Below are 16,914 nucleotides of genomic sequence, written 5' to 3'. Positions count from 1 at the left end.
ATGATGGAGTTAATTCCAAAAATCAAGATGTAAAGAGGTACTGTTTTGACCTTAGAAAGAAAATTGGTCTAATGCTAGACAAATGAACAGAGGCTAGTGAGCCAAATACCAAAAGAAATGAAGTGCACTCTAAATTATACTTACTCATTTTACATCGCTGGGCTTAAATAACCCTCTATAAGCAAAAGAAGATGACAAAAACACAAAATCATGTAAGATGTGTTCTTTACTGAAGTACATTTTGTTAGTATTTTACAATTATTGCACCAGATGTACATATTAATGCACACAGCACCGGTCAGCTTTACATACAAAAACATCATAAAACATAATACAGCTTCATACTAAATACAAACGATAAATTATTAGCATTTTCTATGTTGGAATCCCTTATAAAAATATACATTTTGACATATTGTATAAAATAATCATGAATTTAGTAGATAGAGCAACATAAAATGCCACAATATTACATTTAATCATCCCAGATTTCTGGTTTCAGATAAAGGTGTTTTTATCTGTTCTCCTTCCCAAAGGAACGGTGTCTTTCTTACTAGCACCTTTTCTGTCTCGGGAGAAATAAAGCAGATTTCAACACTGAAATAATGACAGATCACCAGTTTACGAATTCTGTAATACTCCACTGTAGGGTGCTGTTTATAAGGCTACATGACACTAACATAAGGTTGTCATGACAACTGACATAACCCTACATAACTGTTCATAAAGGCTTATTACAACAGGAATCCTCTGTCATAAAGGCTACTTTAGCTGACCTTGATCAAAATTGGCCAATTTAACCTTTATAGCAAGTGATGTGTATTGTAATAAGCATTAATAAACAGTTATGTAGGGTTATGTCAGTTATCATGACAAGCTTATGTGGGTGTTATGTAGCCTCATGAACAGCACCTACAGTGAAATGTTACCCTGAATTCTTACTCCTAAACTCTCCTTAGAAGAAAAGGACAGATTAACATAAGTATTACATCGTAAGAACTTTTTGAGACAAAAGAGAAAAGCTTGAGGTTTAATTCTGCACTGATAGACTGCTGGAAGATTCCTGAGACGTAAAAAGAGCTACATAAAGTGACATCTTCCACTTTTCTTAGCACATTATGTGATCTGCGAGAGAATACTTGGACTGAAAAAAGAAATTCCAGGGCCGTTTCTCGGGAGATGAATTTCAGAAACAGGAGAAATTGCTTTCGTCTCACTGTTTTCAAGTAGGACTTAACCATGTCTAGGAAGTAAACGAGATTAAGAAAAAATCGTATTTAGAATATTTCTTTCCTCTGGTTCTTTCTTTTTTTTCTATGTTTTTGGTCAATCAGTTGCTCGAAGGAGACGAGTTCGAACACACCGTACTGAAACAAAGCCTCAGAAATAACAGACACATCTAATGGACGCCAGCAATGCCAATTCCCAAACCTCAACCCTCTGGCTATAGCAATGGTCCTATTCACACTCTTCTTCATATAAACTATGTCCATCTGTGCTGGTCCAGGAGCAGCTTATCCCACAATGTCTCCTAATTCTGAACCACTAAAATTCCAGACCAGCAGAAACATCCTTTAGTACAGCAGGCAGCAGTAGGAGGAAGCGGAGACGGGGTGTTTAGATCTTGGTTTGTTTGACTTGCTCCGATTTCTCAGCAGCTAAGCTGTACATGTTGCCCAACTCCAGACCTTTCTTCTTCTCCTCCTTGTCTTCAGGGTTTTGCTCAGTAAACTTGGCCTCGATCTCAGCCGGGTCAATGTACGTGTAGAAGTAGGCCATGATGGAGAAGATGATGCACACGCACACCAAGAGAGAAGCGAAGAGCACGTATTCGGCCCACTGCGGATCACAGAGCGTTGAGTTAGCAAATGTTAATGATATTTTGTACCCAAATAAGGGTCATGTTGGATTCAATGAATAATTCAGAGAAACATCTAATTTGCTCAGTTCTCTCCTTACGCAAAATATAGTCAATAAACCAAGACGTTTGGCGTCCAATGTTGGCTTCTTTAGTTTTGCACTGGAGCAAAGAGGCTAATGTAGCTATATATATATATATATATATATGTGTGTGTGTGTGTGTGTGTGTATGTTATGGTAATAAATTATGTAACAATGCAATACGATATGCTTTTCTGAACATATTGTAGATCTTGTCGAGTACTTGTAGAACACTGACCAGCTGCCTGTTTCATTATAAAGAGAGTAAAATTTGTCCCATTTAACTGACTTACAGTATGCAAAATACGTGTTTACAGTTTTTGACCGTATTTTTAAAATGTCGCACTAGTGGGTCTTTTTTCTCTATTCCAACTGATCAGATATACAATAGTATACAATGTATTGTAAACATTTCTTGAAGTACTACAATATTATATCTTTGCCTTATCACCCTCCTCTACTAACAAGTAACAGAAGCTTAGCTATACCCCAACAGTTAGCCTTCCCATGTAACTCAAACCATGTTGAGTGATCTCACATAGACTTGCTTATGTGGATTCAGACACTGGAGCTATGGGGCTAATCTAGTTAGCTAAGAAACTCCATTAATACAAACTATGACTAAATAATCAAACACGTGCCTCTGTTAGCCTTTCTAATGTGGTTACTGACACTCTGTTATCGATAAGAGTGGATAAATTCAAGCTTAAAGAGTTTTACTACTACTGTTTTCAGCTATGCAGTGTACTTTTGTCCATTTTTATAGAAAACAAGTTGTCATACGCATCAGAAACCACATAAGAAAGGCATCGTTAGGGATGTAGTTAACTGGAGGCTCTACGTTTCCATTACTTGGTAGCTACATCAGCCTTACATCAGTGCTGACCCAATGTAGTGTAAAGCTGAGATTATTTTGCCAAACTGTTTCTTCAGATTATGTATTGAGGTAAACTCTGAGCACTCATTCCTGTATTAATATCAGTTTCCAGTACCTGGTCAGGGAGCTGGCCTGCTTCTGCTACAATCAGCACAATAATGTTCCCCACAGCAACGGTCAACAACCAGCCAGCTTGAAGGACTGACTTCATGTTGCTCGGGGCCTGAAAGGTCACAAATATTTGTTATACTCATTTTCAGCATATTTCATGTTAAATGTGGTGTGGGAAGCAGAACAGACCGGCCCCCCTACCTGTGAGTAGGAGAACTCCAGACCAGTAACGGAGAAGACCACTTCTCCAGACGTCATGAGGAAGTACTGTGGGATCTGCCAGGCCATGTGGATGGTGTTGGGCTTGATGTCTTCTATCTGCTGGATGGTGGTCCAACACTGCAGACAGTACAAACACAATACACAGTGAGATTAAGGACATGTAACGATCATTTCTGCATAACATGACTGTCTGAGGACAACGTCATATATCTAAAACAATAACCTTATATGACAAAGAAAGATACTCTTCATATCTACTCGATCTGTGGTTGGTCCATTCGTCATGAAATGTTCAGGGCAGCTACCGTTTTCAGGGGCATTAAAACTGTGTTTAAAACTAAAATTGGGTTTAATTTATTTAGTGCCTTTTCTCAAACCTAAGGTCACTTTACAAGAGCAACACAAGAACACAATACATAAAATAAAAGAATGATGTGCTTTTTCTCCGTTGGGTCACTGGATCTTGTAGATTTAAAAAGTGCCTACATTTAATCACAGATTCGCATATCGTCATCGTCCAAAAGAAAAAAACAAGCATCTCCATTTCATGTGATTTTTAGTTTTCTGCATCATTTAAACACAGCAGCTGACCTCTGACATTGTGTGAAAATTTCACAATGAATGGACCAACAGAAATGACCAATAGCTCCAGAATTGCTTGGAATAAAATCTCCTTCTATTAATAGTTAAGGACGTTTTGTCCTCTCCTGTTCAGTAACTATTCTGGGTATACTTGTTTTTCTTTGGACAGTGACAATTTATGCGGTGTACCTTTGTTTTTCTTTGGGGGGTGGGGTTGGGGGTGGGGGTTGGGTAGAAGGCCAATGGTGACTTACATTAGGTCCGAAGCTGAAGGTGCTGGGAATGACGAGTGTGTAGGAGCTTCCGAAGCCCAGAGTGATGGAGTAGTTGCACGTCTGTCCTTCATCATTTAGTATAGTGAAGATGGCTCTGCAACACATGAGAGAGGAATCATGTTCAACTGATGAAGAATCCCTGTGAGATCCTAACGCACAATGATTAATCAAGGCTTTGTGATACATCAGTGTGAAGGTGGTGTTAGAATATAGGTGGTGAAATGTTAGAATATAGAATAAAGTATATATTTTATCGAATACAATCAAATTCAATAAAATATGGGCCCATTTTCAGCCAAAATAAATTCCTAAGGCCATTTTCAAACAAAAACACACCCATAAATTGACATTCCACCATTTATTACACCATTACCAGATTGATGACGTATTGTTATACAAGTTGTTCCCTAAAGAAGTGCAAACGAGTCAAATATTTACACCCTTAACAAACTTGTTCATTAATAATAATAATAATAATAATAATAATATCTTTATTTATAGAGCATGTTTCACACTGGTGGCAACTGAAAGTGCTTAATAGAGAGGTGATCAAGCTTATCAGTTGTAGAAGAAACTATGAGTATTCATGTAAAATCATCTGCACCTACACGGAAACACAGGCTTGTGTAGTTGGCAGTCAGCACTTACTTGCCCTGTGGAATGAGGCCGTAGTCAGAGAAGTTATTGGGAGTGACGGCGCCCAGGTCTTTAGCGCCCGTCACGTTCAGCACTGTGCCAAAGCCGTTCACAAACCTACAGCCAGATAAAAAAGCCAGATGACATTTTCATCAATATCTTCCCACAGTCTGTGTCTTTCTCTCGGTTCAGCTCCTGTACTGTCTTGCTGTTGTTCATATCTCTCACTTTTGAGCTTAAGCTTTTTATTTTAGACCAAAAGTTGCACAAAAAAGGAAAAACAGCACCTAAGAAAATGTTCTATGCTAAACGAGAAGTTCCACTGCAGTTCTATATGAAACTTTTTTTGACCTGATATGCTTTACCAGTCTACTTATGCTTTCACTTTAATGAAACATCAATATTTTACTTAAGTACAGGCCACTCTACCCATCTGTGACCTATGCAAGTACAAGCCTGCATATTCAAAATACCAACAAATAAATGAGGACAAACTGACCTGATATCATTATTTCCTTGTTCAGGTTTGGTGTTTAAATCTTGACTCTGAGAACAAAGCAGGAAAATGATTAGAATGTTTATCACTTCAACTTTTATCATTTATTTTTTATCGTTTATCTTTTAAAAGTGACTTTAAGGTAGAGTACAGGTATCCGATCATACAGTTCATGTGCTGCTATTTCGTCACAGCACATCTTCTAATAAACAGAAGATTAAGACAATACAGTGACATAATGCGAACTCAGCACTTACGCTCCCTAAAATTCCGGTGGAGCTGAGCAGGACAGTTTGGCGTCTTCCTTTGATCAGACTGACCGCAAATTCATTCCCGTTCACAGCTACTGTTGCTGTCTCCATATTAAGGTTCAGGTAGTTACCTGAGGACTGAAGTGACATCATAAATAAGAGAGGAATCAGACGCTAGATCAGCACTTCTACTCTGAGAAGCTTTAGAAACACCGGCCCTGATCTGGTTTTAATTGACAGCAGTGTGGACAGATAAAAGATGGAGTGAGATCAGTGAATGCAGAGGGCTGCTGAGTTTGCATGTACCTGGAAAGCTTGGATATCGAATGGTGTTCCATCCACAGATACAGACAGCGGGTTGTTTTCCATGTTCAGGAACTTCACCTGAGCCTCAGTGTGTGAGGGGAACTTGGGCAGGGTTTGCTGGGAAACGAGAGAGAAGAACAGTAGAACCTAAATCACAAAGCACTTTCTGACAGCATCTTCTAAAGTAGCTGCATTAAGAATGCGTACTTACATCAATCTGAATCTGCACCAGGGCTGCGGCCACAAACGCTAATCCTGCCATAAACATACCCACAGTCATCCTCTTCAGAGGCCTGTGAGAGTGACATATACATATTCATCAGAATGTAAAACTGCATCGCCGATGAGCCCCTCAGTCTCGATTCTCCCCTCAATTACAACATTTCTGGAAGCCACTGTAAGTAGTTAAAACTGGGCATCTAGGTGCAGCCTATTGGAGTAAAATGGGCGGGGAGGGGCTGGGCTTCAGCTATAGACACACCCTTACTCAACTGTCTGGACTTAAGCTTATATACTGTAGTGATTTTTCTGGCTTATTTTGTTAGACTGTAGCAAAACAGGCCCTGAAAAAGGTCATCTGCAAAAGTTTGGTCAAATTTTTGTTGATTTTCTTAGTGAAAATAGCTTCACAAATCCTCTACAAAGACACACTTCAACATATTTTAATGCACAATTACGATCTATTTGCTAAATGTAACATATTAGAAAAAAAATAAAAGCTAAAGTTATGGCACATTTTATATTTACTGTTTTGTTTTTTCCTCAATATGTAACTCAGACATGAATAGAAATATAAAATTAGCAGAAAATATTCATATTTAAGTGTGTTCTAAGTAGAGGATGTGTAACTTATTTTCAGAAAATCAACAAAATATGTAATTTGACCAGAATGTTCAAACCTTTGCACATGACTATATAATTACAGCTCTGTAGAATCAAGATTTTTTATATTTTTTATATACTTTATAAAATACCAAAAATCAAATTACATCCTGACAGCAGAACCAGAAGATCATATCAAACATGAAAATGTGTTTTCATCTCTATTTAGTACTGAAAATGTATCGTGGTGCAAACACCACAACACATATTGTATCATGATATCTATGTATCGTTACACTCCTAGTCCAGAATAATGAATTCAGCTACACAAGATCTTTAAGGATATAATGTGACAAAATATGTTTATACATAATTTACCCTATGATACCAATCATTTAATACATTCTTGATGCCCCCCTTAAAAACTGTATTGAATTCTGAAGTAATTGAATAAAACATCTAAAATGTCTGGCTTAAAATATGCGAATCTAAAAAATATACACACATTATTACAAACAAATAAACAAACAAACAAATAAATAAATGAATGAATGGCAATGTTACTACATAGTCATGTAAGCTGCTCTAATGCCAGCACTCACGTGAAGTTCAGACCACATTTCTTAATGAGTGGATACACCACGCTGTCCACGATAGGCACCATCACCAGGATCAGTATGGGGTTCACAGTCTACAAACAACACAGCCGGAAATACGGATGATATTCACACCGCTTGTTCATGTTATACAGCAGTGTAATGTACAATTCAAGTAAATAAATTTACCACACGGTGACATAAATTACCACAGGCCAGATTAAAACGGTAAATGGTCTCACCTGCATCTGATCTGGCTGCACAACAAAGCCACCCTGAGGAGGAGAGAAAGAAAAAAGACTTTAGAACTAAACTGCACTTTCTCTGTTCACATATTTATTCACATTATTAGAGCGAGAGGTTCGATTGTTTTGGACTTGGGATTGCACACTTACAAAGTTGCCATCCATAGTCGTGGCCTGGAGAGTCCAGCGAGATCCCTGAACAGAGAAAATAAGCTTTAGTAAATATACAGTGAAAAAGTCATTTACTGTGCGTGTCTGTTTGCTTTCACACATTTGGAGATGTGTATGTAGGACAACCAGAGGAAAACACGGTCACCTAACAAAATACTGCTAACTAGGTATGTGCAGTTCAGCCAAATTCAACACATGAATGTGTAACATATGATTCATAAATAGTACGTTGGAAGTTTTAAACTACATCTATACTGGTAGAGCGTACATCATATGCATCCTCTATTGGTAAACACACCTTGGCACATTTTAATGTATACTTACTGTTTATTTTATACTTTATTATACATTACATTGTATATTTAAGGCTTGTCTTAACTATTTTTTACTTAAGAAAAAATCAACAAAACATAATTTGACCATGAGTGTTCATAATTCTACTTGAAGAGTTTCAATCATAAACACATTATCGACCACTATTGAAAATGTTCTTTTTTTTATGATGCATGTTATTCAGAGTGGGCTTTACACTTACAATACAAATATCAATGTTATACTATGATTAATACCAACTTTATTACAGAAATAAAACGGTGCTTTCACTTATACGTCAGCTGTTAGGCTTTTCAAAAACTTAATGAATCCAAAAATGATTTAAATGGCTATACAGCTTTTTTAAATGAAACTCTTTATACTCCTGTGAAGAGCTTCTTTACAAAAGATCAAAATCTACCTGTTTCATTAATAATCCGATCGTAATCTGAGTTCTGCAGTTATACGATTATTCAAATATTACGTTTACATCACGTCTTCTTCTGAGAGTTTATTGGCTGGTTGCAAAGCAGAAATCCGACTACTGTCTGATTCATATAAACCCGGAGTTTCACATTATCTGATTACTCAAGTGCATGTAAACTAAAACAGACATATGAATGATGGGGCGGGGGGGTAGAGGGGGTGTGTTCTAACCTGCTGGTCAAACAGAGCCCAGAACATGGGCAGTGGGATGTAGAGGAAGAGAACCTTCAGCACCATCTTCACTTGAGCAATCAGCAGTTTCTGCAGACAGAAAGAGAAGCTTTAGTGTCTAGATAAATATGCATGTGTGAGAGAGAGAAATAGTTCATTCACACTAAAACATGTTAGTCGTATCTTATTTACTGAAAGAAGTGGGAACAGAAACGGACTGTATGTGCGTGTGTATGTGACATACATCGTATTTCTCATTGGCCCAGTCCATCCAGTGCTCTCTCTTGGGGTATGCACTGCTGCGGTGCCTGAAGCGGTTCTTAATGGCAAACTGCATTCAACAAAAAGATTATTTTTAAAATATTTTAATCACAGCACATGATTTCAAGATACAGCTTGTATATGAACAATAAGCCACATAACCAAAGCACCACTTAATCACATATTATTCTTACTATGTTTTGTTGTTTACATTCACACCATTAAATGTGAAAGCATTGATCTGTTTATTACAGTCATGTCCAACAATATGTGAACAAGTATACAGTCAGCTGCAAAATTATTGGCACCCTTGATAAAGATGGGTTAAAATGTCTTTGTGGTTAAGTATCTTAATCTAACACTGAGAAATCTAACCTTTAACTGAAGTATATTTAGTCTATAAAGGACATGGACAAATGTACTTTATTGATCTTCAAGGGACAATTTATGTGCTACATTAGTACCAAAAAATAAAACTGACAATATGCATATACAGTCAAGCCCATAAATATTTGGACGCCAACATTTTTATTGTTAAATAATGGATATGAGCAGACTAAAGGCCTGGCAGAGCATCACCAGCGAGAAAACTCAGTCAATAGTGATGTCTATGGATTGCAGACTTCAGGCAGTCAGGACTGCAGAGGATTTACAACCAAATATTAAGAATGACACTTTATGATTATGTCAGTTTGTCCAATTACTTTTGAGCCCCTAAAAATGGGGGGCTATGTATGAAAATGATTGTCATCTCTACACTGTTCACCCAATTTGGATGTAAATACCCTCAAATTCAAGCTGGACGTCTGCACTTTGAGCTCATGCTCATTACTATTTGTATGTGGTTGACAGCTAAAACAATGACCCTGTTAATGTCCAAATATTTATGGACCTGACTATATGTGCACAATGTCAGTATGTATTTTTTTTACTACTGTATCGAGTAAATTGTCTCTTGAAGATCAATAAAGTACATTTATCTATGTCCCTTAAATAGATAACGTTTTTTGTTTTTCAGTGTGAGATTAGCAACAAAGACTTTTTTACCTATCTTTTCCAAGGTTTTCTATCTATCTATCTATCTATCTATCTATCTATCTATCTATCTATCTATCTATAACAACCCTAACTTGGTTTGTTACATGATACGTCTGCTGAAAGCGAACAACACCAATCAGATATTGTTGATACACATTTGTGAATATTCATGGTTTATATATTTGAAAGATTACACTTACTCCGATGCACTTGCACACCTCCATCATGATATTGCCTTTGGGGGCAGCTTTAGTGTACATGCCACTGCCAGCAATGAACACAACTGTGGAGAGAAGACAGAAGATGATGTTAAAGTTAACCTAGCCTGCCACCCTGTGGCCACTAATGGAATAGCAAGTACAGAGTGAAAAGAATACTTTGGTGAAACATTACATTTACAAGTATATTGCATTGCTAAAACCGTAGGAGCAGCCATCTTCAAGCCTCAACTGTGGTGTTTTGAATTTTTAAAGATAACATTATTTCATACAGTGTCTGAAAGCGCATAAATATGATCTATTTAGAATTACTAAAAAGGCCCATACCATGGAAAACCAAATTTTGAGCTCTTTTGATGTTATGTAAACACTGCTCGTTTCAAAACATACAGTTCACTGTCCAGTTTATATGGTCCACTTATGCACACTAAGCTGCCAAAATGGCCTATTTTGAAATGATTTTTCTTGTGTTGTCTTGAAAAATTATTTATTCGCATGTATCTCTCTACTCACTTTGAGGTTATAAGTGTATCAGCCTTTTGAATAAGGCATAATACAGGACAGCCAATAAGAATAGAGATCATTTACATATCGCTGTTGTCAGAACAAAACCTTGTGTCTCCAAAATGGTAACTTTACAGGAGAAGGAAAAAACCTGCTTTACTTTTAATGTAAGTCAATGGAACCAGAGATTTGTTTGGTCCATTCTTCATGAAATTTACATACAACGTAAAAACCAACAGGCATTTTGAAATTATGTCAAAAACTGAAAAACGACAAAAATGGAGATACAAGGTTTTCTTCCGACAGCAGCGATACATCAGTTTTAAAGGGGAATTCCAGCCATATCAGCATCAAAGTGTCTGCATAATTAAATGGCTGAGGTAACAACTAGAGACAGTCATTCCGAGTGGTTTGATGTAAAATGTTCACTTCTAGAGAAACTTGCAGAGTCAGAATTGTTCACAAGGTGTGGAGAGTTTAATGCCCCTAAAATCTCCCTCTCAGAAAGTTACTATATGAAATGGTTATGAACACGTCGCCTGATGATAGTTTTATGATAAGGTTCTGGCCTAAACCGTTGTTTTTCATTTTAGATCCAGTCATGGTGGAGAAGTACATGCAGGGCGTTGTGAGGCCAAAAAGTTCCCAAAGATTTTTTTTCATATTTTACCATTGTCAATATATCATATAAAAACTCGATACGAGGAAATTCACTGATCTTTTTGGATAGTAAATAAATGGTTCCTTTTGCACTGCAGACATTGCAACCTCTGGTTTCTATTACCACCACAGAAAAGAGATCTCAGCTCTACAATTAACCATTTCACATCAAACCTCTCTGAATTACTTTGTATCTGGAAAACAGTCATGTAAAAATGATTTATGAATGTTTTTGGTGTATAAAACCACACAAACATCATAAGCTGACCTTAAAACACAAGGAAAATGTAGGATAGTTTTGAGGCAAGGGTGTGTTCATTTAGGTGTAATGCTAAATCTCCAGTGCACGCACACACACACACACACACACACACACACACACACACACACACACACACACATTTTCTAAACCACTTATCCTGCTGGGTCGCAGGGGGGAGCTGGAGCCTATTCCAGCGGTCATTGGGCGGAAGGCAGGATACACCCTGGACAGGTCACCAGTCCATCGCAGGGCAGACAGACGGACACATACACATACACACACACACTCACACCTAGAGGCAATTTAATGTGTCCAATTGGCCTGACTGCATGTTTGTGGACTGTGGGAGGAAACCGGAGTAAACTCCGGCACAAAACTAAATAATCCAATTTTGGACATCGAACGTGTCCTGGCTGATTGAACATATTTGAACTTATGGGAAAATCTGGGTAAACTGGATTTTTTTGCCAAACTATTTCATGAAGAGCTGACTGAACCTACTTAGCGCAACAGCCATCAGAGCAGCTGGAACCCCAAACGCCAGAGGATAACACTTCTGCTGGGAGTTAATTCCACACTCCTGAGCTGTGGAAGAGAAACAGACAGAGAAATAAACACACAGATCTCTGGCAAACCTGCGATAAAAGTGTGTGTCTCTATTCTTTTAAACACAAACACACTCACCTCTGAGAATGGGTGTGATGACAGTGGAGAGCAGACTGCCGGCGTTGATGGAAAGGTAGAAGATGGAGAAGAAAGTGCTTCTCTGCTTGTCCTGTACAGACACAGCAAAACAACACAGCAGCAAATAATTAGCCACTGTTTTTATAACACATCACAAATCGCTAAACTTTCTGCAGACATTAACAGTTTTTTATGGTCTAATGAATTTATGGTGGAATCTTGTTTCATGTTCTAGACTGTAAAGAGAACAGAGGAGACGACAATAATCAGCAATAATCCAAGCACAATTATCACCAATAGTCTTAGAATATGCAGTATCTAATCTTTATCAGCCATGTGTTTGTGGACCTTGAGCTCCATTAATGTCAGCAGTGCTGATACAGTCACACAGAAACTAGCCACCCTACTGGACTTTCAAACATACTGTGGTACCAGTGTGCAAAGTACAGTTATAAAGTGACGTGGGATTCAAACGCTTGAGTTTGGGGGCTCCTAAATTAGAACTGTGCATAAGTAGTATGTGTGTGTGTGTGTGTGTGTGTGTGTGTGTGTGTGTGTGTGTGAATGCAAGCTTACACACCTGGTGGTCCCCAAACTGGTCTCCTCCAAAGGCTGCCACACAGGGTTTGATGCCTCCTGTTCCCACGGCGATGAGGAACAGACCCACCATAGACAGGGCACTGATAGAGAAGAATGATGTATTTATTTATTATTATGATTCAAGTGCACAATCACTGCCCTTCAAAAGTTTGGGGACATCTTTTTTCTCTTTAAGGATTTTTGCTGTTACTTTACAATTGAATATAAAAAAACATAAAACATCTAAAAATAGTTATTTATCAGCTTTGAGGGTTTTTTATGTGTTTATGCATGCAAGGGGAAGTTAAACTGCTATCTTTCATACATCCCCTTTGAATTAATGTCTTTATGTGTACTCTAATAAAGGTCAAAAGCAGGCCTGGCGACAGGCCCACTGACCAATAATCATGCTCCACTAAACAAACGACTTTTTACATTTGCTTTTATGTTGGCAGGCAGCAAAATCCAAAGTGAAATGAAACATTGCATGCATTGATAGTGCTCGTCAAGCACACCTGATATGAAAGTCTACTGATGAAGGGGTTGCATGCATCACTGGATTGGCTGCATTTTAGGGATGCTCTCTAAATGGTGTGGGAAGATAAACCAGCAGATTCCGTAAATGTGATTTTTTTTTACATGGATACGTTGCTGAAGTCACAAAAAGGAGACAAAACGTGTGGCCTGTGACATCATTCCCAAAGTAGTCCTTCTGTCAGTTTACAGTTTTTAGCAAAGAAAAATGGTAAAATGTTTAATAACTTAGACCAAACTAACAAAGTAATTATTAAAGCACTTTGAAAATGTGTGTGTGCTCAAATCTTAAGCAGTGTGTTTCACAAGACTGGAGGGGGGCTTTATACTCTGGAGTGCTGATAACGTGAGCACATGCAGTGCACTTTTACACTACGTGTGCTTACAATGGGGCTTAATAGCTCATATATGTGCTGGTAATGGAAGCACTCAGGCGTTATTGTTTGATATTAAATATTTATGAGAGGGCCTTTAAAATTATGTGTGCGGGTGTGTGTGTGTGTGTGTGTGTGTATGTGTGTGTGTGTGTGTGTGTGTGGGTGTGTGTGTATGTGTGTGTGCCATGTATGCTTGTGTTCCTCCAAAAATAACTCACACATGGAAGGTCATGTTGTCAGGTGTGCCGTCCTGGTTGGTGTCCGTGATGTCGTGGACGGCACTGACCGCCATGACCACTTGTCCTATAGTGTACACAATAGACAGATACACTATGGTCCTGCACAGAAAGAGAGAGAGAGAGGAGGTTATCCATATATCATGTTATATATAGAAAATTCTATATATAACAACTTTGTTATTGTAAAATATATATATATATATATATATATATATTACAATAACAAAGAAAAAAGTCAATACAATCACATAGTCAAGTGTCTAAAGTTGGTTACCTACAAGCAATTGAAGATAATACTGACCACTTAGCACTGTTCATAGTCTAAATCATCACACACTGGCCTCAAAATGTGTCGAGTTGCTAAAGGGGGCTTCCACTGAATTTTCTACATTTCTGCAGCCCTCAGTCATTGAGACATAAACAATATCATTCAGTGTGGTTTGATGTGAAATGGTTTATTGTAGTAAAACATATAGACTCTGATTTCTTTGTTTGACGATACCAAACATATCAGAATCAAAACATGAAAGCAATTTAGTAAAGAAAACATATGAGTTCACTCACTTAAACTTTCCCAGCCAGGAATCAGCCACGATGGCACCCAGGATGGGTGTCAGGTAGCACAGGGCCACAAAGGTGTGGTAGATAGTGGTGGCCAGATCATCGTCCCAGCGCAGGAAATAGCGAAAGTAGAGCACCAGCACCGCTGTAGAGAAAATAGGAGAGTAATTAGTACAAAGAAAAGACAGAAAATGAAGAGATGGAGGGGATGGAGAGCAGGAAAAGGGTAAATGGAGAAGATGTTGGTGATGTTGGAAGATTCACAGAGCAGATGTTGTGCACAGAAACATTTAGTCTATATACTTTAGTGCTAGAATAAGGTGCATGGGTTCATTACTGCGAGTGCTGTATGTATGTGCAGCATTCTAAACTCACCTCGCATGCCATAGTAGGAGAACCGCTCGCAGAACTCATTCACCACAATAAAGAAAATACTGAGCGGGTAGCCACAGCACTCCGCCTGCTCACAGAAAAAGAACACTATATTCATACCCAATTCACCACAGATGCTATTTAAATGTAGCTTAATGACACACACACACCACACACACACACACACACCACACACAAACACACACGTGTGTATATATATATATATATATGCTGCTTGCTGATTTTACCTTGCTAGATTTACTCTTCTTCTCCTTTCCCTGCTCTCTGTCTACAAAGCACAAAAAGGTATGTTAGTAAAAACATGGATATTTGAAGTTTGTAAAGGCTCGTCAAGTAGAAAATTTGTTCAAAGGCACATACAAATTGGTATAAGAGGTTTCGCAGGTTAAAAACAAAGGATAGAAATGTTTGATTAAACAATGTGAAAGATATCTCAAGAACACAGAACTTAAAATTCACAGTCGGTGGTCTGGATACAGACCACTCTTCAGAATAAACAGGATTTCAGTTAAGAATGTCTGTTGACTGAAGGATTTAGTCCAAATCAAGGCTGAATTCAATGTAAATGGTGACAGAAAAAAAGAATGCAACAAGATATGACCCTTTCTCACTTTTAACTCAGTAGTCAGATGACTTTGCCAGACATACTTGTATTAGGGGTGAGCAATATGACGATATTTATCTTTACTGTGATAAGTTACAGCATAATATACCTTTCTGAGTATAATGTGGACTTCAGCAGTACTTAATAAAAGAGAGCATAACTGAACTGGATGTAGTGCAGTGCAGTATGTGAAACACTGAATAAAATCACTGTAGTCACAGTTTTTTATGTGGTGCATTGGCTGTTCCAGCTTACCAAACCTTAGAAAAATCAGTGATGCAAAAAAATCATATGCAAAAGTTTGGGCATTCTTTATTAAATTACATGGTTTTTAAAATGAAAATATGTTAATACATCCTCTACACTGAATACACTTCTGCACATTTTTATGCGCAGTTTTTCTGTATTTCCAGTTTCTAGTATTTCCTGAATTTAGCATATTGGGAAAAAAGTGGCCTGTCCAAAAATTATATAGCATTTTGAACTGTTTTAATTTTTCACATTTTTTTCTGCACTAAAATTTGCTTTAAAGTCCTTTGACTGGCGGTATTTAAACTTTTGTATACAACAGTAGTGGAAATAAATATCATGATGCAAATTGTGCATCGTGAAAATGTTTTTAAGTATTGCAATGTTATATTTTTCCCATATTACCCACCCAAACTTTGTATTAAAATATAAAATAAAAATAAAAATATTCTGTTTTTCCAAGATAACAAAATCCAGTCCTCATAATCTGCCCATACTGTGTGTCCGCAGCCTGGTCCACTCACCTGCCATGACGTCTGCTTTCTCTGGATTCATCTTGTACTCCTCTTCCAGTGAATATCCTTTAGTGCCGACACACACAGCCACTAGTGCAGCACACAAACGTCCTCAGGTAGGTGCCCCGTGCTGTGAGCGCAGGTGAGCAGATAGCAGGGTTTTATAACCTGCACCATAAAAAAAGGGGGCTGCAGCATGGACTGTGGCCCCCGTTTATTACACATCAGAGAGAACATCAGGATCTGTGTGCCCGCCTGTTTAATCATCGCAATAAATTCAATACACCTGATTATTTTCTTGTTAATCTACAAACTCCTGACTGATAGACTCAAACCTGATAGATAACCTAACTGTGTCTGTACATCAGAAAATAAAGCGCAGTGATCATCTGCTCATGAAGACAAAATGTTAAGGTAGTATCATATCATCAAATGCACAAATCAATATATATCCATAACATATTCTGAACATCAATTTTCTAGGGCTCTTATTTCACTCCTTTCTGAAAAGAAACAAAGGACTATGAGGTTAAGTGTGAACACCCCTGCTCAAATTACATGCTTGATTTTCTATTCTAAGTGAAATTAAGTCAACATATCCTCTACAGAGAAACACTTAAAGGGGAATTCCATGGATTTTTTAAAATGTCTGCATAATTCAGTGGTTGAGATATAAAAAAAGACTTTGTCTCAGAGATCTAAGCTTTTGAAAAAACCTAAAAAATAACTGTAACCA

At 37.8% G+C, this 16,914-nt stretch overlaps 1 protein-coding gene across 1 annotated transcript; it reads right to left on the bottom strand.

The window, feature by feature from the left end:
- Positions 1–1,281: 1,281 nt before the first annotated feature.
- On the bottom strand, positions 1,282–16,336 carry slc15a1b (solute carrier family 15 member 1b). The gene is made up of 23 exons (XM_036569882.1): positions 16,188–16,336; positions 15,038–15,078; positions 14,793–14,877; positions 14,421–14,562; positions 13,836–13,955; positions 12,708–12,807; positions 12,128–12,218; positions 11,945–12,028; positions 10,000–10,082; positions 8,745–8,831; positions 8,501–8,590; positions 7,511–7,555; positions 7,358–7,390; positions 7,122–7,210; positions 5,909–5,990; positions 5,698–5,814; positions 5,398–5,529; positions 5,144–5,190; positions 4,657–4,761; positions 3,988–4,102; positions 3,131–3,268; positions 2,934–3,041; positions 1,282–1,839 (listed from the first exon to the last, which is right to left on the bottom strand). Exons 1-23 carry the CDS (start codon positions 16,216–16,218, stop codon positions 1,618–1,620), a joined length of 2,187 nt encoding a protein of 728 aa, XP_036425775.1. The 5' UTR covers positions 16,219–16,336; the 3' UTR covers positions 1,282–1,617.
- Between the last annotated feature and the right edge of the window lie 578 nt (positions 16,337–16,914).

This window comes from Colossoma macropomum, unplaced genomic scaffold, assembly GCF_904425465.1.
Source record: "Colossoma macropomum unplaced genomic scaffold, Colossoma_macropomum, whole genome shotgun sequence".
NCBI classification, from domain to species: Eukaryota; Metazoa; Chordata; class Actinopteri; order Characiformes; family Serrasalmidae; genus Colossoma; species Colossoma macropomum.
The sequence above is the reverse complement of the archived record's forward strand: the minus strand, read 5'-3'. Positions and strand labels throughout refer to the sequence as shown.